Genomic DNA, 24,771 nt, shown 5'->3' on the forward strand with positions numbered 1-24,771 from the left:
TATAATCAAAATGCAATTAGCTCATATAATAGAATTAACAATAATTCTTTTGTTTGGGGACCTCTGAAGTGAAACAAATCATACAGAATTTTAATACCATCAAAACGTTAGCACTGTAAGAACAGCAACATATTATGCAGTTTTAAACTGTAGTCTAGTATGTTCAGAAACGCAGGGTGCTGACCCACCATCCAACTGAACCTGAGCTAAGGAATGCCTAAGACAACTCACAAAAATACACAGCATCAAGATCATTCTTTGTACATTATTTTAATGAAAAACACATGGCTGTGTACAAATATACAGATCTCAAATTGTAACACTGAAACACAAAATGCAGTAAAGTGGCTGTATAAGTTTTCTTCGCTGAGACAGACCTTCTGGTGACTTCTGGTGAATCTAGTCATTTATGACTATTAATATATAATAAGCAAGAGAAATACAGATTTTCTAACCTCATGATCAGTAAATTCATTTGAAAATGAATGAAGGTATCAGAGTCATCAAAAGGGGAAACAGTTGGTAAGTTCGATGGCCCTGCCTACACTGTATAATGTAAGACACACAATAAGAGCTATAAGAAACTACAGTTAAATGTTAGAAGTAAAGGCAATATCGCTTTCTCAGACTTCTCCCAGTGATTATATACCTGATATATAAACATCTTCAAATGTAAAATAGTTCAATAACACAATGACACTTTGCCAGTGTATTAATCTGATATATATTTTGAACTGGAATGATCTATAAAGAAAGAAATAAGAAACCCTAAAAATAAATCATTAGTTCCAAGTCAAATTATGTTAATGGTCTATAGAAAAAAAGTGTGGGCAGGAAACATTGGCTACATGCCAATTTTTATTTCAAAGAGTAATGTTGCACAAATAATACTCATCATTGTCTTACACAACAAAAAGTCCTAAAATTAATCTCACAAACCTAAATGAGCTGAACATGGAGTAACAAAGTCAAAGCCAGTATTATCATCTGCACATTAATTTGATAAATCACACTACATCTTTAAAAAAAAAACACTGCATCTGCTGCTGCGCAGAACTGATAACTACTTTTCAGCACGTAAATGAAAAATCATTATACAGCTCTCTCTTTTTTTTTTTTTTTTTCCTGGAAAGATGTATACCAGGGAAACACAACAGAATTTGTTACTTGTTAAATCCCACAAAAGCTACAAGGGAGCTGAGAGTTGATAGCACTTAAGGACAGTAAAAGGCTGCACTTTTAATATTTTTAATACCCACTGATGGGCTTTGTGTCAATATTTTTTAAAATGCTTTTATTTACAATAGATAAAACAGCAAGGAAATATAATATTATATCATATCCCTGCACAGAGACACTGTATTTGTATAAATGAATCAGTAGTAAAAGAGTTATTTCTTGTTTCAAATGAAGTCTTATCTAGGTATTAATTGGGCTGTAATCTAAATGTTGATAGCACCTATTTTCAACTCCCAAAATAAACAGAAAGAGCTCATGTATCAAGATTAATTTTCTTTGGCCGCAATGGATACCATTTTCTCTGGGGGCAGTCTTTAGTTTGCTTTCTTTTCAGTACCACGTCAGAGGTTTTCCTGGAAGCAGTCTCTGTTGGTGTGGTTTCTATCTGTGTTATAAAGTTCTCAGGTTTAGCATCTGGTTTCCTATAACAACTGGAAAAGACTTCTTGGTGAATCCTCTGGAGGTGGATAACAGGCTGCATCCCGAGAACTTGGGAAAATCCCTCTCCTTGTTCAATTAATGCAGGCAAGGACTTCAAACAAACAAACAAACAGTAATATTCAACATTAATCTCAGGCTGAAACACAGACAAAGATGGACACAATACTCTAATTTTTTTTTTTTTTTTGAGAAGTCTTGCTTTGTTGCCCAGGTTGGAGGGCAGTGGTGTGATCTCAGCTCACTGCAATCTCCACCTCCCAGGTTCAAGCGATTCACCTGCCTCAAACTCAGCCTCCCAAGTAGTTGGGACTACAGGTGCGCACCACCACACTTGGCTAATTTTTGTATTTTTAGTAGACGTGGACTTTCACCATGTTGGCCAGGCTGGTCTTGAACTCCTGACCTCAGGTGTTCTGACTGTCTTGGCCTCCCAAAGTGCTTGGATTACCGGCATAAGCCACTGTGCCCTTGCCGAACTAGGCTTTAAATGCTGGATCATAGGTTACTTATGTGGGCAACCTGCTTAACCTTTCTGTGCCTCAGCTTCCTCATCTACAGAAGAAATAACAGTGTCTGTCTCACAGGATGTAAGGATTACATGAGGCAATACATGTAAAGCAGTTGGATGGAGCCCATACCAATTATTCAATACATTTTAGCTGGTATTATTATCCAAAACTGTTCGGTGAACTGCTAACACCCAGAACACAAAAATATAATCAACCTTTAAAGAAGTCAGGTATATTACCTGGCACACAGTATGCACCTGATAAATGGTAGCTATTCTGAATGTGACTGTTGCTTAATACATTCATTAAAGATTTAAAAGACCGCTGAGAATCCCTGTTACAGCAGATTTAAAAACATGAATGTTGAATGCAAATACCTAGCCATACATTTTGTTCATTTTATAATTTTTGAGCACATAGCTTTTACCTTCATGGCTTCATTGATCTCCTTTGCTACTGTTTCCCCTCTGCATTTCAAATTTTCCATATGAGGGGCTGCAAAAAAATTGCCAAACAGTGTATTAGGTTTTTATCTAATAGCAAATCATGAAAGGCATATAGATGCTATCTGGACAAAAATCTGCTAGGACGATTCACCTCAGCTTAATCTTTCTTAGAGTGAGACCATTATAATAATAGAGTAAAACTAAAAGTTATAAGCATAAGATGGCAGACAAAATTCTATTGTGAGTAGTCATAACACTGTGTGCCCCTAAAAGAGAGTTCAATATTCATTCTATACATTACCTACCACTATGTTTAACATCTTTGAGCACTATCATCACATTTTAAAATAAATATAACCTAATACTTTTTATATTACTCTGAATTTTATAAAAGTAACATATATTTGATCTTAGAATATACAATCACACTGCATTGAGATCATGCCTAGATGGAATTAATCTGGAACAGATTATCAGTAATATTACTTTCTCTTTCCTTACTTCTTAATACATATTTTCTTCTTCCAATCTTTGTTATAAATGTTTATAGTTATTCCTTAAGAGAACTGCATATTCAATGATACAGAAGGGTAAAAATCTTACTAAAACTCCAAACAAAACTGAAAATAAGAAAAAATCATTCCATTATGAAATGATCTATGAATTAGTTTTTAGAAGAGTAGTTCCAATTAGAAATTTCTTAGAGTCAAAGCAAGTATATAACTACATCAGGAGGGTCACAGTTCTGGGCTAGAAGGGAATGGTCAATAAGCCAGGCAAAATATTTCTTTCATAACTGCTCTTTTTCTTTTCTGACTTTTCTTAGGTTCATCTTTAAAAAGTGAGAACACACAGAAAAATGGAAATGAACCACAAAAACAGCTTACTGAAAGAGGGCACTCAAAGGAGACAGACAATGGAAACAGGATAATCTCAGAAAAGGATTTCTTTTTTTTGGTGTCAGAAATTTTCTTGGCAATCTGGTGAAACCTATGAACACCTTCTCAGAAAAATTTTTTAATGCATTTGTTTTTTAAATTGAGGTATAATTTATATACAGTGAAATGTATAGACAGTAAGTTCAGCATTGAATTGACAAGTGTATACCAAGACACAGGACATTTTCATCACCCCAGAAAGTTCTCTTGTGCCCCATTCCCCATCAATTTTCTCCATAAGAAGCAACCATTTATCTGACTTTAATCACTATATACTACTTTTGCTTATTCTAAAATTTCAGAATGTTTTAAAATAAAATTTAAAATGTAAGTAGAAAATTGTGATAGGTAATACATGTGCTTCTTTACTGATGATTTAAATAACAAAATTGATGGCATAATGATTGCCATAATATAAAAACAATGAGTGTAAACAACAGTGTGAGGTATCTACAACAAGAGAAAATGAAAATATCTGTGGCTTTAAGTAACAGAAAGAAAGTTAGTGATACTGATAACATCACCACTATTACCTACATTCAAAATGGAAGGAAATGCTAAATTTCAGTTTGAGGCTAGTAAAAATAAAAATGTACTTTTTTTCCTATACAAGTTCACAGGAGGGTCCTAAGGACCCTTGCCTTGGAATATCATAATTTCTATTATTTACGATTTCAGGAGATTCTCCAAAAGTACTCAGGTGCGTAACAATTTCTCTGTGGTATGGCAAATAAATAATTCATCCTTTGGTTCTCCTGTGGCAATATGGATTCTAGCCAGGCCCACACTTACTCTCTCTTCAAGCTTGCACACCTGTGTAGGAGCTATCCATTCAATGAACATTTATGATGTATCTTCCATGGGCTAGGCTTATGATATGGTTTGGATCTGTGTCCCCACCCAATCTCATGTCGAATAGTAATCCCAATGTTAGAGGTGGGGCCTGGTGGGAGGTGACTGCATCACGGGGCAATTTCCCCCTTGGTACTGTGTTATGATAGTCAGTGAGTTCTTGTGAGAGCTGGTTGTTTAAAAGTGTGTGGCACCTCACCCCCAAAGCAGCTTCCTCCTGTTCCATCCATGTGAGATGTTAGCTCTGCCTTTGCCTTCTGCCATGACTATGTTTCCTGAGGCCTCCCAAGAAGCTAAGCAGACGCCAGCATCATGCTTCCTGTACAGCCTGCAAAACTGTGAGCCAATTAAACCTCTTTTCTTTATAAATTACTCAGTCTCCGATATTTCTTTACAGCAGTGTGAGAACAGACTAATACAGCTGAGCAGTAGGTACTTATAATAAGTAAAAATGGTCCCTGCCCCTCAAGGAACATTCAGTTTAGAAGAGACAAACACACAGAAACACACAGGAAGTTCTTCAAAATTAGCTCAGACTTTTCCTGGGTAGTCTCATGTTTCCATGATCTCGGTTAACACATACCTCACTTCCTGCCTGTATGGACCCAGCCTTGCTACAGGCTCCCACTGGGTCCTGCACAGTTCTAGTACAATGCCTGGAAGACATCATTGCACTAATTTGTTTAGAATAAATTTCTCAACCCTATCAGACCCAACCCAACACCACCCCCAACTTCAGAACATATTTTGTGAAGATCCCATTACTATTCTAAAGCAAAATTCATAGGTAATATTTCTACACATATAAATAGAAATAAAGGAAGAAATAATATTCATCAAAATATGTACTTAATATGTTTAAATATGCTCAGACCCAATTATACCAGAAAACATAATGAACTACTCTCAGACTTGGGCCTACCTACAGTGAGTAAGCTTGGACTTAAGAAAATTTACATTTGAAGTCATTCTATACAGAAAACAGAAGATCAGAAGTACGGATGGAACGTGAATAAAACTTAATGTTACATAAGAAATAACAGATTAGATTTGAATATTAGAGGAAGAAAAACTGAAACAAAGATAACATACCAAGACAAAGTACTGACTGTTGAAATGGTGAAAATTAGGATATACATTATTTCTACAAATGAGATGGCCTTATTAAAAGTGCAGTGTCAAAATTATCCTCTATAACATGAAAAAGTGCAAGATTAAAGTCTAACAGAAAACATATCTCCTGCTTCAAAATTCCCATAATTTAGACTATAGCCAACATTAAGTTAATGTATATTAACTTAAAAAGACTTCAGAGATCATACTGTCGAAAGGTGACGAGAAATAGAGGATGGATTAGGCAAAAATATTGATACAAGAAACTATAGAGATGATATGTGGCTGACCTCTGTAGTTAATCTGAGTAAGTCTCAAGACAGGCAATTCAAAACTATAATTAGAATACTTTAAACATTTTAAATCTTCACATAATTTCTTATCATTGTGGTACAAAAATATAATTTTTAATATTTAGTTTGACAATAGCAAATATACCTAAACCACTTTTGCTTTAAAAAAAATGAGATCCCTGTATTTTGTGTGCTTCTGTTAATTCAGTAACATCTGGTTCTAGTCCTAAGAAAAGGACTCTCAAACTTTGTTACATATTTTCCATCAGCTTTGCTGCTTGTGCAATAACTAAATACTGCATTTAATTAAAATCCCTTTTAATTAAAATTGTCAGAAATGCTCTAAGGTATTCAATGTCATTAGGAAAAAAGAGGTATGAAAGTCAATTGAATCTAAAACATTTACTAATTAAATGTAGCTCTAGCTGCAAAGATTTTTGTTTACTTTGTGGTTTTTTTTTCTTTTTTTTTTTGAGACAGAGTCTCCCTCTGTCGCCAGCGGGGAGTGCAGTGGTGTGATCTCAGCTCATTGCAACCTCCACCTCCCAGGTTCAAGTGATTCTCCTGCCTCAGCCTCCCGAGTAGCTGGGACTACAGGCACGCACCACCACGCCCAGCTGATTTTTGTATTTTTAGAAGAAACAGGGTTTCACCATGTTAGCCAGAATGGTCTCGATCTCTTGACCTCGTGATCCGCCTGCCTCGGACTACCAAAGTGCTGGGATTACAGGCGTGAACCACAGCATCTGGCCTATTTGTTTGTTTTTTTTTTTTTAGCTCAATTTTCCCTTCCTCCACATGTTCATTAACAGGTTCCATGTCTACTTCAAATTCATGTGTCTCTTACTCTTAAATACCTTGTACATACAATCTTTAAATATAATCACCCTATCTTAAAAATAGCATGCATAGGAGTGACAGCATCAAAAACGGTGGCACAGGAGATTCCAAAGGCCCATCCCTCCACAGAAAAAAGCTGGCAAAATCTGTCACAATCAACTTTATCAAAAATCTGGAAAACAGTCAAGGGTTTTCACCAATCAAGAGAATGTTTAATCAAGGCAAGAGCAAGTGAATCTGATAGGAGAACTTGGTGTATTTTAATTTACCCTTGCCCCATTCCCTTCTTCCTGGCTCGGTGGCAGTAATTCTCAGAGTGGGTTACTGGTGCTGGAGATAACAGAGTAGACTCTACTCTCAAAGAATTGTTTTGTTTTGACCTGGTGAGTGGCTCTCTGAAGGACTGATGTAAAAGGCTTGCCTTTATTTCACCTGATTCGGAACTCTCTCAGGGTGGCAAAGTGGCTACTTGGAGGTCATCTGTTAAAAACATTGAAAGGTAATGAACCAGCAGATGCAGCATGGAGCACAGGAAATCAGTTGGGGCAAACAAACTGCTTGCTGAAAAGCTCCAAACAAGCAGGATGGGAAGGCAAAGGCAGTTATGAACTGCCTGGCTGAGAGCTGAAGGCATATCCCAACATACACCTACAGAGTTTAATGTTTTGTTTTGCTCCAGGCATTTAAGGAAATCTCTGACAAATCACTAGCTGACCACTAAGCTAATGGAATGGAGACTTCAGTGACTACAAACAACAAAAAACATAATATTTCCAAAAAAGGTTTAGAAAAGTCACTAAACAACTCACAACAAGCAGCAACAACAAATCCTGGGAAGATGGAATAATCTCATTTCTAGACTTACCATAGTCAAATATTTAAAATGTGCAGCTTTCAACAAAAAATTATGAGGCATGCAAAAATACAAGAAAGTATGGTCCATTCACAGGAAAAAAAGGAAATGAACAAACTGTCACTGAGGAGGTTCAGACACTGGACTGACTAGACAGACAAAGACTTTCCATCAACTATCTTAAATATGCTCAAAGAACTAAGAAATCCTAAATAATGATGTGTCTCACTAAACAGAGAATACCAATGGCAGACAGAAATTATAAAAAGGAACAAAAAAAATTCTGGAGCTAAAAAGTATAATAACTGAAATGAAAAACTCAGAGGGGAGATGGGGAATGTTCAACAACAGATCTGGGCAGGCAGAAGAATCAGGGAACTTGAAGGTACGCCAAATGAAGTCTAAGAGATCTGTGGGTACCATCAAGCCCATCAATACATGCATAACAAGGCCGGGTACCATAGCTCATGCCTGTAATCCCAGCACTTTGGAAGGCCAAGGCAGCCGGATCACGTGAGGTCAGGAGTTCAAGACCAGCCTGGCCATGTTGAAACCCTGTCTCTAGTAAAAATACAAAAATTAGCTAGGCGTGGTGGTACATGCCTATAGTCCCAGCTACTCTAGAGGCTGAGGCAGGAGAACTGCTTGAGCCCAGGAGGCCGAGGTTGCAGTGAGCCAAGATTGCGTCATTGCACTCCAGCCTGGACAACAGAGTGAGACTCCATCTCAAAACAAACAAACAAACAATATATACATATATGCATATGCATAACAAGAGTTTCAGAAGGGGAAAAGAAGAGACGGGGCAGAAAAAATATTTGAAGAGATAATGGCCAGTAACTTCCCAAATTTGATAATATATGCATTTACACATCCAAGAAACTCAACAAACTCCAAGCAGAAAAACTCAAGGAGAGTCACATCAAGACACATAATAATCAAACTGCTGAAAGCCAAAGACAGAATCCTGAAAGCAACAACAGAGAAATGATTCATTACATGTAAGACATCCTCAATTAGATTAACAGTCAATGTCTCATCACAAACTATGAAGAACAGAGCAGCAGGAGGATATGGGTAAAGTGCTGAAAGACTTTTAAAAAATCTGTCCACCAAGAATTCACTATCTGCCAAAAATATCCTTCAAAAATGAAGGTGAAACTAAGACATTTCCAGATAAAAATTGAAGGAATTGTCTGGGCATGGTGGCTCATGCCTGTAATCCCAGCACTTTGAGAGGCTGAGGTGGGCAGATCACTTGAGCCCAAGAGTTCCAGACCAACCTGGGCAACACGGCGAAACCCCATGTCTACCAAAAATACAAAAAAAAAATCAGCTGGGCATGGTGGCACATGCCTGTAGTCCCAGCTACTCAGGAGACTGAGGTGGGTGGATCACCTGAGCCCAGGGAGGTTGAGGCTGCAGTGAGCTATGATGGCGCCATTGCGCTCTAGCCTGGGTGACAGAGAAAGACCCAGTCTCAAACAAAACAAAACAAAAAACTTAAGGGAGTTCATAATTAGTACACCTACACTACAAAAGTGCTAACAGTGTGTCAGGCTGAAATGAAAGGATGCTAGACAGCACCTTGAAGCCACACGAAGAAATAAAGAATACCAATAAAGGTAACTACATAAGTAAATATAAAAGTTAGCATTACTGTATTTTTGGCTTGTGACTTCTCCTTTTTTTCTACATAATTTAAAAGACAAATGCATAAAACAACAATTATAAATCTACATTCATGGATATACAATGTATAAAGATGAAATTTGTGATGATGACAACATAAAGCAGGAGAAACAGAGCTGTATAGAAGCAGAAGTTCTATACAGTATTAAAACTAAAGTGGTACTAATTCAAACTACATTGTTATAAATTTCAGATGCAAATTGTAATCCCCAAGGAAACCACTAAAAAAACCCTAAGAATATACAGAAAATAATAAAAGTGGCACACTTCAAAAAGCTCAATTAAACAAAATAGAAGACAGTAATGGAGGAATTATGGAAGTAAAAAAGTACAGAAAACAAATACCAAAATGGCAAAAGTCCTTCCTTATCAGTAAGTGTAAATGGATTAAACTTTCCAATTAAAGACCAAAGTTGGCAAATGGATACGAAAGACATGATTCCAACTATATTCTGTCTATAACTCACTTTAGATCCAAAGACAAACATAGAGTGAAAATGAAAAAATAAACTAAGATGCTCCATGCCAAAGGTAACCAATATCACACAAAACAGGCTGTAAGTAAAAAATTATTACAAGAGACAATATACTGATGGAAGGGCCAATCCATCTAGAAGATCTAACAATTATAAACATCTACCTGACAACAGAGCCCCTAAATATACAAGCATACCTCATTTTATTGCACTTCACAGATACTGCATTTTTTACAAATTAAAGGTTTGTGCAACCCTGTGTCATGAAAGTCTTATCAGCACCATTTTTCCAATAGCATGTGCTCATTTCATGTCTCTGTGTCACATTCTGATAATTCTCACAATACTGCAAACTTTTTCATTATAATATCCGTTATGGTGATATGTGATCTTCAATGTTACTACTGTAATTGTTTTGGGGTGTCAGCTACATAGCAGAATGGCACCTGTATGACAGCAAACTTCATCAACAAATATGTGTGTTCTGACTGTTCCACTTACCAGTTGTTCTTCGACCTCTCTCTCTCTCTCTCTCTCTCTCTCTCTACCCTTGGGCCTCCCTATGTCTTGGGACATAACAGTATCAAAGTTAGAACAATTAACCCTACAATGGCCTCTAAGTGTTTGAGTGAAATGAAGAGTACAGGTTTCTCAACTTAAAAGCTAGAATGATTAAGTTTAGTTAGGAAGACATGTTGGAGGCCAAGACAGGCTGAAAGCTAGCCCTCTTGTGCCAATTAGCCAAGTGGTGAATGCAAAGTAAAAGCTCTTGAAAGAAATTCAAAAGTCCTAGGGCCCTTGTGCATTAGGCTAAATTGACTCTGCTTGTGTGCTATAAATTGAACAAAAAAAAAAGCCTAGATGACAGCACACTTGTTTACAGCATGGTTTACCGAATATTTTAAGCCCATTGTTGAAACCTACTGCTCAGAAAAACAGATTCCTTTCAAAATATTACTGCTCATTGACAATGTACCTGGTCACTCAACAGATCTGATGAAGATGGACAAGGAGGTGAAAGTTTTCATGCTTGTTAACAAAACATCCATTCTGTAGCCCATGGATCAAGGAGTAATTTAGACTTACAAGCCTTCTTATTTAAGAAATACCCTTCATAAGGCTGTAGCTGCCATAGATCATGATTCTTCTGATGGATCTGGGCAAAGCAAATTGAAAACCTGGAAAAAATTCACCATCTTAGATGCCATTAAGAACATTCATGATTCATGAAAGGAGGTCAAGCTACTGACATTAACAGGAGTTTGAAAGAAGTTGATTCTATGGATGACTTCGAGTTGAAGACTTCAGTGGTAGAAATAACTGCAGATGCCGTGAAAACAGCAAGAGAACTAGAATTAGAAAGTGGAGCCTAAAGGGGTGGCTGAACTGTTGCAAGCTCATGATAAAATCTGAACAAATAAGGAGTTACTTCTTATGGATGAGCAAAGAAAAGTAGTTTCTTAAGATGGAATCTACTCCATCTGAAGATGTCATGAACATTGCTGAAATGACAACAAAGGATTTAAAACATTATATAAACTTAGTTGATAAAATAGTGGCAGTCTGAGAGGACTGACTCCAGATTTGAAAGAAGTTCTACTGCGGGTACAAATGCTATCAAATGGTATCACATCCTACAGAGAAATCTTTCATGAAGGGAAGAGTCAACTGATGTGGCAAACTTCACTGCTGTCTTATAAGAAACTGCTTAGATGAGTTGCACAACTTTATGAATGTGCTGCCAATGAATCATACAGTTCAAAATGGTTAAAATGGTAAATCTTATGTGTACTTTGCCACTGCCACAACAAAAAATAAGTATCCATATGTGTGGTAGTTAGCCTTCAAGATGGCCCCTGTGGCCAGGTGCGGTGGCCTAGGCCTGTAATCCCAACACTTTGGGAGGCTGAGGTGAGTGGATCACTTGAGCCAGAAGTTCAAGACCAGCCTGGCCAACATGGCAAAACTCCATCTCTACTAAAAACACAAAAATTAGCCAGGCATGGTGGTGCGTGCCTGTAGTACCAGCTATGAGGGAGGCTGAAGCACAAGAATCGCTGGAACCCAGGAGGTAGAGGTTGCAGTGAGCTGAGATCGCACTGCACTCCAGCCTGGGTGATAGAGCAAAAAAAAGATGGCCCCCAGTGATCTCTGCCTTATGCAGGGTATTTATGCCTCCTTGTGCAGTCCTCTCCCACAGTGTACTAGGTCGGCCTGCATGACCAGTAACTAACAGCTCAAGTAATAGTAAATCACTTCCAAGATTAAGTTATAAAAAAGACTACAACTTCTGTCTTGGGTATTCATTCATTCATTCATTCTCTATGCCTTTCAGATCATTCGTCCTGTGAGAAGTAGGCTGACACATTACAAGAAGTTTATGGAAAGGCCCACGTTGTAAGAACTAAAGTCTCTAACAACCAGCCAGGGCTGTACTGCCAACAACTATGTGAGTGAGTTTGAAAGTGGATTTCCTACAGTCCCAGGTGAGCCTTGAGAGATAACTGCAGCTCCAGATGACATCTTGACTACAACCTTGTGAGAGCCCTATGCTAGCACTACCCAGCTAAGCTGCTATCAGATTAATGACCCTCAGAAACAGTAAGAGATAACACATTTATTGTTTTAAGCAGCTCAACTTTGGGATAATTTGTTAGGCAGCAATAGATAACTAATACAACATGAGAGCAATATATTTTCAAAGGAATAAATTTAGGCCTATCTTAGGTAGAAATAAAATTCCTAGTGAGATTTATTTTCTTTTTTCTTTTGTTGAGACAGGGTCTCACTCTGTCACCCAGGTTGGAGTGCAGTGGTGCGATCTCGGCTCACTGCAACCTTCGCCTCCTGGTTCAAGTAATTGTCATGTCTCAGCCTCCTGAGTACGTGGGACTACAGGCGCATGTCACTATGCCTGGCTAATTTTTGTATTTTTTGGTAGAAATGGGGTTTCACCATATTGGTCAGGCTGGTCTCGAACTCCCGACCCCAAGTGATCCTCCCACCTTGGCCTCCCAAAGTGCTGGGATTACAGGTATGAGCCACTGTGACCAGCCTTACTTTCAAATAATATATGATTGTAGATAAATACTATAATTCCTTCACTTTAATGTGATTTATATCATCTTCTTGCAGTTTCAAATATATCTAATGATATGATAACATCTGTTAAACTTTTACTTATCACTGATTGAATATTATGTAATATAATAACACTATAAAGTGTTGTTAGGGATATGGAACAACTATAACTATCATACCTGCTGTTAGAAGTATAAATTGAAATAACCACTTCAGAAAACTTTTTAGTAGTAGCTATAAAAGCCAAACATATGCCTACATGTGACCCCAAAATTCTATTTCTAGATATATATCTATGAGAGATGAATATAAATGTGGTATAAGGATGTTCATAGTAGCTTTATTCATATAGCCAAAATCTGTAAACAAACCAAGTGACAACAGAAGAGATAAATTGTCTATAGACACACAATGGAATACTACACAACAATAAAAAAGAACTTCTGCTACACTCAAAATGTGGATGAATCTCATAGAAATAACACCGATTTAAAGAAGGTAACACAAGAATGCATATTGTATGATTCCATTTACATGACGTTCAAGAAAAGACAAAAATCTATGATGATGTAAGTCAGAATAGTGCTTATACCTGGTAGAAATGGTATAATGACTAAAAAGGGGCGTGAGAAACATTTTGGGGTACTGGAAATGTTATACAGGGTATCCATAAGGCTGGAGAACAGGATAAATATATGTTAGTTACATTTTCAAATAATATGCTCAATATCTTTTTCTTCAACCTCAATATATTTTACAAGTAAAATACTTCTGAATTTAAAGCAATGGCCCCAATTATGAATATTTTAAAAAATACAATAAACACACTGTTTTCTTTATGCTTCCAGGTTTTTTGGACACTCTGAATTGTATTTATTGTATACATGAAAACACAATAGGTACAGTATTTAAAAAATATAACCAATATACTGTTTAAAAATAAGTTTATCCTGTATTTTCCAACTACACAGATACTCTATTTCTAGATCATGGTGGCAGTTACATGTGCATAGGTGTATGCATGCATTTAAATTCATAAAACTGTACATGTGTTATACTGCAATATATGTGCACACACATATAATAATGAACAAAATATTTCTTAACATTTAATATGAAAAGTTATCTTTTATGAATAGGGTAAGGTACAATATTCTTCTTCATTGTTATTACATTGTTTACATTACAAACTTTACAAAATAATCCATCACTTAAGGGATTCTGGGTTTTTTGTTTTTTTTTTTTTTTGAGACAGGGTCTCCATCTGTCACCCAGGCTGGAGTGCAGTGATGTGATCACTGCTCAATGCAGCCTCAAGCTCCTGGGCTCAAGCGTCTCACTCTGTCACCCAGGCCAGAGTGCAGTGGCACAATCATAGCTCACTGCAGTCTCAAACTCCTGGACTCAAGCAATCCTCTTGCCTTAGCCTCCCAAAATGATGGGATTACAGGCGTGAGCCACTATGCCCAGCCTACGCTTTATTTGTTAATTAACAGCACTGATAACTATATTCACTGATTTGTGAAGCCTCTCATTAGGATTCTTAGAGACTAAGGGCTATCAATGACCAATATAAAGAATTCCTAAAATATCTCATGCTACCTTAAAAAGAAAGTTGTCTATAAACTCACATTGCTGAACAACAGCTGTTTTCTATCGGTTGTACAAGCAATGACAATGTAAAAAGTGCTGAGTAGTTTGGGTTTATGTGTAAAATGGAATTAGGTCCTAGGCTGAATAATTATAAACATATTTTAACACATGAATGTCTAGTGAGATATTCTAAAGTTGTGCTGGACATATGAGACATCTAGTATGCCTGGCCCCCGACTACAAAGGGCCAGCTACACTTTCTCATTAATATGGCAACCAAAAACTTTCTTTCATTTTTTCAAAGGGTCCACTAGAGGGCAGTACTAACTCCAGTGAGAACCCTGGCGTTCTTATTTAGCTTCCAGAACTCCCTTGGGAACAGGAACCGCATTCTTTTAATCTTAGAATCCCTAATGTTGAACACAGTGCCTGACGTGTACAGTAGGTGTTCAACAGTCGTGATGAACCAAGGCTATGAGAGAGGGTGCCATGGAGGCACAAAGGAGGGGGAGATCAATCTAACAAGGGAACTGAAGGGAGAAGGAAATCTTCATAGGTGATGTAAGAAAATTGCCTTAATAGAGGATTTGGTGCTAGGTGAGCTGGGGGTCCGTTGGAGTAGGAGGTGGGTGGTAGAGGAAGTGCTACATCAAAGACAAGAGAATAAATCAAGAAAGAGGAGAAAACAGGAAACCAGGAAACACGATTCAAAACATGAGAGAAGGAAGGGAAATTCCCAGGATGATGATGAAAGGAACAGGCAGGATAAAAGTTTTGCAGCAGGCCTAGACAGCAGCCAGTCCAGACTGCAATAGGAAGATGGAGGGCTCCCAGAGAAGTATCTCCAAGGAAAAGAAAAAGTTTAAAAATGGATTTGAGAGATAACCTTGTTTGCCATATTGAGATGAATTTTACAGTTCTGTTAGACACAACAGAAAACAAAGCAAATAGAAAAATACCTGTAATCCCAGCACTTTGGGAGGCAGAGGCAGGTAAATCACCTGAGGTCAGGAGTTCGAGACCAGCCTGACTAAACCCTGTCTCTACTAAAAATACAAAAAATTAGCCAGGCATGGTGGCGGGCGCCTGTAATCCCAGCTACTAGGGAGGCTGAGGCAGGAGGATAGCTTGAACTGGAGAGGTGGAGGTTGCAGTGAGCCGAGATTGCACCACTGCACTCCAGCTGGGAGCAAGACTCTGTCTCAAAGGAAAAAAATAATAATAAAGCAATTATTGTTCCAAAAGGTGTAGAAAGCTATTCAAGAAAGAATACACTCATAGTAATAATTATCTGACTCAGGAACAAAATAATAATAATTACCTGACTCAGATTGAAGAACACTTATATAGTCATAACAATGTAAATATGAAATACTACTTTTTTTTTACAAGAATGAGAGATTATAAGTGAAGCTACTGAGTATAGGTTATTCATTTGAGAAACTTAGTTATAAAAGGAAGAAGGGTACAAGGAAGAAAAACACAATGGCATGAAAGCTTTCCCTACCTGTTCCATGGACAGCGCATTCCTATAGTAGTATTGGCTGACATACATTCTTAATCAATCTTACCCAATTTTAGCAACTCTGGGAGGCAAGTGGATTTCATCAGCCTCCTTTTGTAGATAAAGAAACAGAAGCTGAGAAATGTATCTAGACTTGAATAAGAACTCACATCTCCCTCCTAGAATCCAAAGCACACACTCTTCTACATTCTATAACTTTCTAAAATATTTCTTTGTCAGCAATTATACTGTCCTCACAAGACTGTAAGTTAACTAATGGTAAAGTTAGCTTCAACATAATGAAAATCTCTTGAAATAAAAATAGTTGTGCCTGGTAAAGAATTAAAACATTAAAACTCTAGAACAATTATAGAGTTAAATGTTTTAACTATTAACTTTATGGTACCTTTTTTTCTTTTTAGTTAAATGAATTAAGTCCTTTGCATTTAAAACTAAGTAGCACCAATAATTTTATTAATAAAACCATTTTTTAAGACAAAAGAAGGAAAACACACACAACTAAAAATGGTCACTAAATATATTAATATATTGTCTGTAAATGCATGAAAAAGCCATTTTCCAACAATATCTGCTTAGGAAATTTCAAAATATATATACTTTTCACTCCTTCACTCAAGATTATTCTAAATGATTTTTTTCACATTTTACAGCTAGTAAGAGCATACAATACTCCTGATATACCAGTACGTGACTTAAGAATGTCTCACATGCGGATGGCTGGTCCATGCCATGCAGGAGATGGGATGGGCTTTCTCGAGGACCATTCTCAATGCCTTCTCTCGAGCACCTCATGACACCACTACTTACCCTTCTCACCACCAACAATGGTGTTAAAGGAGCCAAACTATTCCATATAAAATCCTACTTAAATGTTGTATAGTGGAACTAATATGCATCTGAAATATGATTTTCCTAATTTTTCATCATAAATGTATAGTATTTCAGCTACATTATAGATTAAGGTTTAATAAGCCTGTAAAGGGTTGCCTAGAAACATATTTATTTATTTATTTGTACATTTTTTTTCCCAGTGGGAAATGTATTTCAAATTCCAAAACTCAGACTTATATGAATTTTTAAAACATAACTATTTGTGAGTGGCTACCTGTAAATATTGTGACAGTGGCTTAAGCAAGACAGCATTATTAGGAAAGAAGAGGAACTGCCTCTGAGTCCTCTGCTTGTAGGGTCAGCAAAAGAACTGGAAGTATCATTAAGTTTACCATACAGAAACTTAAAATAGCTCCTTGCCATCGCTACGTGTTTAGTGAAGGACAGTGAAAAAAGGGAGTCTCTTCAGTTAATTTCAAAGAACTTTAAAAAAAGACAATATGGAAGCAATTATTCATTATAATAGAATTATAAAAGGTTGTAACTGTCAAATGAGACCACATCTTATAGGTAGACAGCTCATCAGGCGATTGCTATAAGGATATTTTTAAAAAGAGTTTGCTCTTAAAAATGTGGAAGTAAGGCACCCTTGAAAACACTGCCTTCCCTAGTCACTTGCTTTCTAAAACATAGGGAAATGAAAAAGTGGAAATGAAAGATTGAGTAATCAACCTAGTTTTGCTTTCAGGTCACTGTACTGACTAAACTAGGAAACATGAACTTGCAAAAGCCTGCCCAAATTCAGAAATTCAGCAAAAAAAAAAAAAAAAAAAAACACTAAGTGAGTATTTCCTTTCTATTTCCAATGTATTTTATGAATATAAACAAGCAAACACGCACAGCATTGGATGTGTGGCTTCTACTGGTTTCTAAAGAGATAACTAAGCCATTAGAACCAAGAATTGGAAAGCAGCATCCCTGGTGAAAATGAAACCAAAAACTCAGCAGTGATTTATGATTTTCTGAAATATAATCCTTTGCTACAATTTATAGAGATGTAGAGATGTGTTGAACCCATTTGCTCAGTAGATGAAATCCTCTGCAGCACACCCTCCCACCTACACCTCACCACTTCCTTCAGTACCATGTTGCACCTCTCTTAAGGCACACTTTCCAACTCCTGACCCTTGCTCGTATTATCTGGCCTCAGCCAAGTTTTTGACATTGTCTTGCAATGCTCCTTCTACTCACTCCAATACAGCCTCTGTGGTCTTTTGTTCCATGAATATCAAACTCATTCTTGATTTAAGAACTTTATTCTAGCTCTTCCCTCTGCTTGACAGCTCTTTTTCTTGATCATCACCAGATAAATTCCTTCCTGTTAGTACCTCAGAAAAGTGTTTCCCCATCATCTAAACACACCACCCTAAAGCACTGATGGCACTTATTTATTTTTATAATTATTGCTTTTCTTCTCCCACTAAAATATAGAGTAAGAACTTTGTGCTGCTCACTAATATTACATCTTGCACATTGAGAACAGTTCTGCCATGCTGTGGACATTCAATATATACAACTGAATGGACAGATGAGTAACAGTCACTCACAATGTATTTATTGGGCACGCTGCTATATGCTAGCTACGTATAATATAAATATAATATTAAAAAACTCATGGAGTTTTTTCAGTTTTGTGAGAGAGCGAGAGCATAAACAAGAAAATAAACACAAATACAAGCTGTAACAAGTGCTATTAAGGAAATAAACAGGTGTCACCCGGGGGGAGTATTTTAATGAGGGTGGTTAGGTAAGATCTCTCTGAGGAGGTAACATTTAAATGAGAAAAGAAAACTGGGAAGATGTCAAACTTGGGCGAGGAGGCATGCATGTGCGACAGCCAGGCACTTTCAAAGAACTGAAAGTCTGGCAGCAAACAGGAAAGTGCTTGAAATAAATCTGGAGAGGTAGGTAGTGGCCAGATCACCTAAGGGAATGCTAAAACTCTACAGTTTAGGATTTTAAGTAGAGTTTAGGATTTTAAGCAGAGGACTGAAAACTGATTTGCATTTTTTTAAAGTATCTTAAACTTCTTAGTCAAGTTGATTTCAGAAGTTCATAAAACTCCCTTCCTTTGTCCAAAAGCATCAGTGAATATAGAAAATTAAAATGACATATCCTAAAGCATATACAAAATAAACATTTCAGTGAACCAGAAAAAAGAAGAGAAAAAGCTGCAAGTCAGGCTGAAGCTGCAGGCCTACTGGTAGGGAGAAGTAGCCAGGAATTTGCCTCCTACAAGATAAAAGGTGTTCAAAGTGCTCCACAGGAACAGGAAACAAAGAGTCAGCTTCACTGTTTGAAACCCAGGGCTGAGACAGAGTTTAACCACCCTGAAAAGGAGGATGAAAAAACTGCCACTAACCTGCCCGGCACAGTGGCTCACACCTGTAATCCCAGCACTTAAGGAGACTGAGGTGGGTGGATCACGTGAGGTCAGGAGTTCGAGACTAGATCAGGGGTGTCCAATCTTTTGGCTTCCCTAAGCTACACTGGAAGAATTGTTTTGGGGCACACATAAAATACACTAACACTAATGACACCTGATGAGCTAAACAAAAAACACATTAAAAAAATCATGTTTTAACAAAGTTTACAGCTGGGCATGGTGGCTCATGCCTGTAATCCCAGCACTTTGGGAGACTGAGGTGGATGGATCACCTGAGGTCAGAAGTTTGAGACTAGCCTGGCCAACATGGTAAAACCATGTCTCTACTAAAAGTACAAAAATTAACTCGGCATGATGGTACATGTCTGTAATCTCAGCTACTTGGGAGGCTGAGGCAGGAGAATCGCTTGAACCGGAGAGGTGGAGGTTGCAGTGAGCCAAGATCGCTGCACTGCACTCCAGTCTGGGCAACAGAGTCTCACTCTGTCTTAAAAGAAAAAAAAAAGAAAGTTAGTGTACAAATTTGTGTTAGACCACATTCAAACTGTCCTAGGCTGCATATGGCCCATGGGTCACAGGTTAGACATGCTTGAATTAGATCTTTTATTTATTTATTTTCCAAGATGACAGATAAGAGGCAGTGTTAGCATGCCTCTCCCACTTGGAAGGACAGAATAGTGGCTAGAGAGTCACACTGTGAATTTTCTTTTTTCCAAGAACCACCACAGGAAGATAGAAAGAATCCACAAACCCTTTGAAAGAAGCAGCAGGCTGGAGCCTACTGCACGAAGACAGGTGAAAAACTAAGTTCCCAGAGTGTAAGCAGGAGAATGAGCATGTCTCGGAGCACACATCCCCACCCGCAACTCTGAAAACCCAGACCATGGGAGAAAGCCTTAACCCTACCTAGAGCTGGAATGGATTTAGTCTATGTGAAATATAAAAGTAGATGCAGCAGCATGAAGTGCCTTGTAGGCATTCCCAGTCTCTAGCATGAACTGAGGGAAGCCATTCCAGGCTGTATCTCATGGGGCCCTTGGAGAAGTAGTCAATGAGTTCAGGGAGGGGTCACAGGGTGAAAGAAGCTTCCAGGTGAATTTTGTAATATAATCTTGAGGAGGGATGAGCTCTCTTGAACAGAACCCACGGGGTGAGTGTAAAGACATGAGCAGAGGAGCTGGGCATCCGGCCTTATGGGCAGATGGAGGGGGCATGGTTATGGCCTTGGGCAGGTCTGAGTTCTGTGCGCAGACTGCCTGGATCTAAATCCAGTGAGCGAAGCACTGCGGGAGTGAGACTAGCCTCACCAACTGTGAAAGAGCTGGGTGAGGCTCACTGTTGCCCACTACTCTCCACTCCCTTTGGGAACTCTTCTATGCAGCAGATGCAGTTAACTACTCTCTGGCACATTATCCCAGGAGCCTGAGGTCTTAAAGAAGTTCTAAGAGAAGTTCTGAATCTTGAAACAAAAGCTCTGACATGAACCTAAATAGAACCTCCTGAAAGCATAAATCTCACGAGGCCTAAAAAATAACAGAATGAAAAAAACAAAGTATCTAGGTAACAACTAACATGATGAATAGAACAGTACCTAATATTTCAATATTAACATTGAATGTAAATGGCCTAAATGTTCCACTTAAAAGATACAGAATGGATAAAAAACCACTAACCAAATATCTGCTCTCTTCAAGAGACTCACCTAACATAAAAGGACTCACAAAAATTTAAGGTAAAGGGGTGGAAAAAGACATTCCATACAAATGGAAACCAAAAGTGAGCAGGAATAGTTATTCTTATATCAGACAAAACAGACTTTAAAGCAACAACAGTAAAAAAGACAAAGAAGGATGTTATACAATGATAAAAGGATTAGCCCAACATAAAGATACTATAATCCTAAATTTATATGCACCTAACACTGGAGCCCCCAGATTTATACAACAATTACTACTAGATCTAAGAAATGAGACTAACAGCAACACTATAATAGTGTGGGACTTCAATACTCCATTGACAGCACTAGATAGATCAAGACAAAAAGTCAACAAAGAAACAACAAACTTAAACTATATCCTAGAACAAATCAACTTAACAGATGTTTACACAACATTCTTCCCAACAACTGCAGAATACACATTCTCCTCATCAGCATATGGAACAGTCTCCAAGATAAGTGATATGATGAGCCACAAAATAAGTCTCAATAAATTTAAGAAAATCAAAATCATATCAAGTATCTTCTCAGACCACAGTGGAATAAAGCTGGAAATCAACTCTAAAAGGAACTCTCAAAATTATACAAATACATGGAAATTAAATAATCTGCTCTTGTATAATTTTTGGGTTAACAATGAAATCAGTATGTAAATTAAAAAATTCTTTGAAATGAATAATAGTGACACAACATATAAAAACCTGAGATACAGTAAAAGCAGTGCTAAGAGGAAAGTTCAGTGTTAAATGTCCACATCAAAAATTCTGAAATAGCACAGACAATTTAATGTCACACCTCAAAGAAATAGAGAAACAAGAACAAATTAAACCCAAACCCAGTAGAAGAAGTAACAAAGATCAGAGCAGATCTAAATGAAACTGAAACAAACAAACAAACAAAAAATACAAAAGATAGCACTGGGAGCAGCGGCTCACGCCTGTAATCCCAGCACTTTGGGAGGCTGAGGCAGGTGGATCACAAGGTCAGGAGATCGAGACCATCCTGGCTAACATGGTGAAACCCTGTCTCTACTAAAAATACAAAAAAAAAAAAAAAAATTAGCCGGGTGTGGTGGCGGGTGCCTGTAGTCCCAGCTACTCGGGAGGCTGAGGCAGGAGAATGGCGTGAACCCAGGAGGCAGAGCTTGCAGTGAGCCGAGATTGTGCCACTGCACTCCAGCCTGGGCAACAGAGTAAGACCCTATCTTAAAAAAAGAAAAAAAAATACAAAAGATAAATGAAACAAAAAACTGATTATTTGAAGAGATAAACAAAATTGATAGACCATTAGCAAGATTAACCAAGAAGAGAGAAGATACAAATAAGCTCAGTTTACGGTGGCTCACGCCCAGAATCCCAGCACTTTGGGAGGCCAAGGCAGGCAGATCACTTGAGGTCAAGAGTTCATGACTAGCCTGGCCAACATGGTGAAACCCTGTCTCTACTAAAATACAAAAATCAGCCAGGCATGGTGGCAGGCGCCTGTAATCCCAGCTACTTGGGAGGCTGAGGAAGGAGAATCGCTTGAACACGGGAGGCAGAGGTTGCAGTGAGCTGAGATCACACCACTGCACTCCAGCCTGGGTGACACAGGAAGACTCTGCCTCAAAAGAAAAAAAGAAAAGGAAAAAAAGAAACTGGAGATATTATAACTGATACCACAGAAATACAAAAGATCATTCAAGGCTACTATGAACACCTTTATGTGCACAAACTACAAAATCTAGGGGAGGTAGATAAGTTCCTGGAAATATATAACCCTTCTAGATTAAATCAGGAAGAAACAGAAACCCTGAACAGACCAATAACAAGCAGTGACACTGAATCAGCAATTTTTAAAATTGTCAACAAAAAAAAGTCCAGGACCAGCTGAATTCTATCAGATAATTCAAAGAAGAATTATCAACAATCCTACTAAAATTATTCCAAAAGATAGATAAAGAGGAAATCCTCCCTAAATCATTCTATGAGGCCAGTATTACCCTAATATCAAAACCAGAAAAGGAAATAACAAAAAAAGAAAACTACAGATCAATATCCTGATGAACACAGATGCAAAAATCCTCAACAAAGTTCTAGCTAACCAAATCCAACAACATGTCAAAAAGATAATACATCACAATCAAGTGGGTTTCAAACTAGGGATGCAGGGATGGTTTAATACATGCAAATCAATAAATATGCTACATAACATAAACAGAATTAAAAACAAAAACCATATAATCATCTCAACAGAGATGGAAAAAGCATATGACAAAATCCAGCGTCTCTGCTGGGCAGAGTGGCTCATGTCTGTAATCCCAGCACTTTGGGAGGGTGAGACAGGAGGACTACCTGAGGTCAGGAATTTGAGAACAGCCTGGTCAATATGGTGAAATTCTATCTCCACTAAAAATACAAAAATTAGCACATCTGCAATCCCAGCTACTCAGGAGGCTGAGGCAGGAGAATCACTTGAACCTGGAAAGTGGAGGCTGCAGTGAGCCAAGATTGCACCACTGCACTTCAGTCTGGGAAAGAGAGTGACAGTCTGTCTTAAAAAACAAAAAAACACACAAAAAACAGCATCTCTTTATGATAAAAACCCTCGGCGTGGTGGTTCATACCTGTAATCCCAGCACTTTGGGAGGCTGAGACAGGCAGATCACAAGGTAAGGAGATTGAGACCATCCTGGCCAATATGGTGAAACCCTATCTCTACTAAAAATACAAAAAATTAGCTGGGTGTGGTGGCGGGTGCCTGTAGTACCAACTACTAGGGAGGCTGAGGCAGCAGAATGGCGTGAACCCAGGAAGCGGAGCTTTGAGTGAGCCAAGATCGCGCCACTGCACTCCAGCCTGGGCGACAGAGTGAGACTCCATCTCACAAAAAAAAAAAAAAAAAAAAAAAAAAACCCTCAACAAATAGGCATAGAAGAGACTTACCTCAAAGTAATAAAAACCATATATGACAAACCCACAGCCAACATCATGTTGAATGGGGAAAAGTTGAAAGCATTCCCGCTGAGAACCAGAACAAGAAAAAGATGCCAACTTTCACCACTTCTATTCAACATAGTACTTAGCGAGAGCAATCAGACAAGAGAAAGAAATGAAGAGAATCCAGAAACCAAACTGTCACTGTTTGCTGGTGACATGATCATATACCTTAGAAAACCCTGAAGACTCATCCAAAAAGCTCCTAGATCTGATAAATAAATTTGGTAAAGTATCAAAGTACAAAATCAGTGTACACAAATCAATAGCACTGCTACACACCAACAATGACCAAGCTGAGAATCAAATCAAAATAAAAAACTCAACCCTTTTTACAACAGCTGCAAAAACAAACAAACAAACAAACAAAAACTTAGCAATACACTTAACCAAGGAGGTGAAGGACCTCTACAAGGAAAACTACAAAACACTGCTGAAAGAAATCACTGATGACACAAACGAATGGAAAACACATCCCATGTTCATGGATGGATAGAATTATATTGTGAAAATGACCACACTGCCAAAAGCAATCTACAAATTCAATGCAATTCCCATCAAGATACCACCGTTAATTCTTCACAGAACTGGAAAAAACAATCTTAAAATTCATATGAAACCAAAAAAGAGCCCACATAGCCAAAGCAAGACTAAGGAAAAAGAACAAATCTGGAGGCATTACCTGACTTCAAACTGTACTATTAGACCATAGTCACCAAAACAACATGGTACTCGTATAAAAATAGGCACATAGACCAATGGAACAGAATAGAGAACTCAGAAATAAAGCCAAATACTTACAGTCAACTGATACTTTGACAAAGCAAACAAAAACATAAAGTGGAGAAAGGACACCCTATTCAACAAATGGTGCTGGGATAACTGGAAAGCCACACATAGAAGAATGAACC

At 37.8% G+C, this 24,771-nt stretch overlaps 1 protein-coding gene across 1 annotated transcript in view; it reads right to left on the bottom strand.

Moving 5' to 3' along the window:
- Window positions 1–254: 254 nt before the first annotated feature.
- The window catches only part of NSL1 (NSL1 component of MIS12 kinetochore complex), a 42,771-nt gene continuing 18,254 nt past the window's right edge, over window positions 255–24,771 (bottom strand). The window contains exons 5-6 of the mRNA XM_023203782.2: window positions 2,617–2,684; window positions 255–1,771 (exon numbers count right to left, since the gene is read on the bottom strand). Coding sequence (XP_023059550.1) covers window positions 1,493–1,771; window positions 2,617–2,684 — 347 coding nt within the window. The 3' untranslated portion in view covers window positions 255–1,492. The remainder of the gene's footprint in view (window positions 1,772–2,616; window positions 2,685–24,771) is intronic.

The sequence above is a fragment of the Piliocolobus tephrosceles genome, chromosome 1, assembly GCF_002776525.5.
Source record: "Piliocolobus tephrosceles isolate RC106 chromosome 1, ASM277652v3, whole genome shotgun sequence".
In the NCBI taxonomy this organism is placed as follows: domain Eukaryota; kingdom Metazoa; phylum Chordata; class Mammalia; order Primates; family Cercopithecidae; genus Piliocolobus; species Piliocolobus tephrosceles.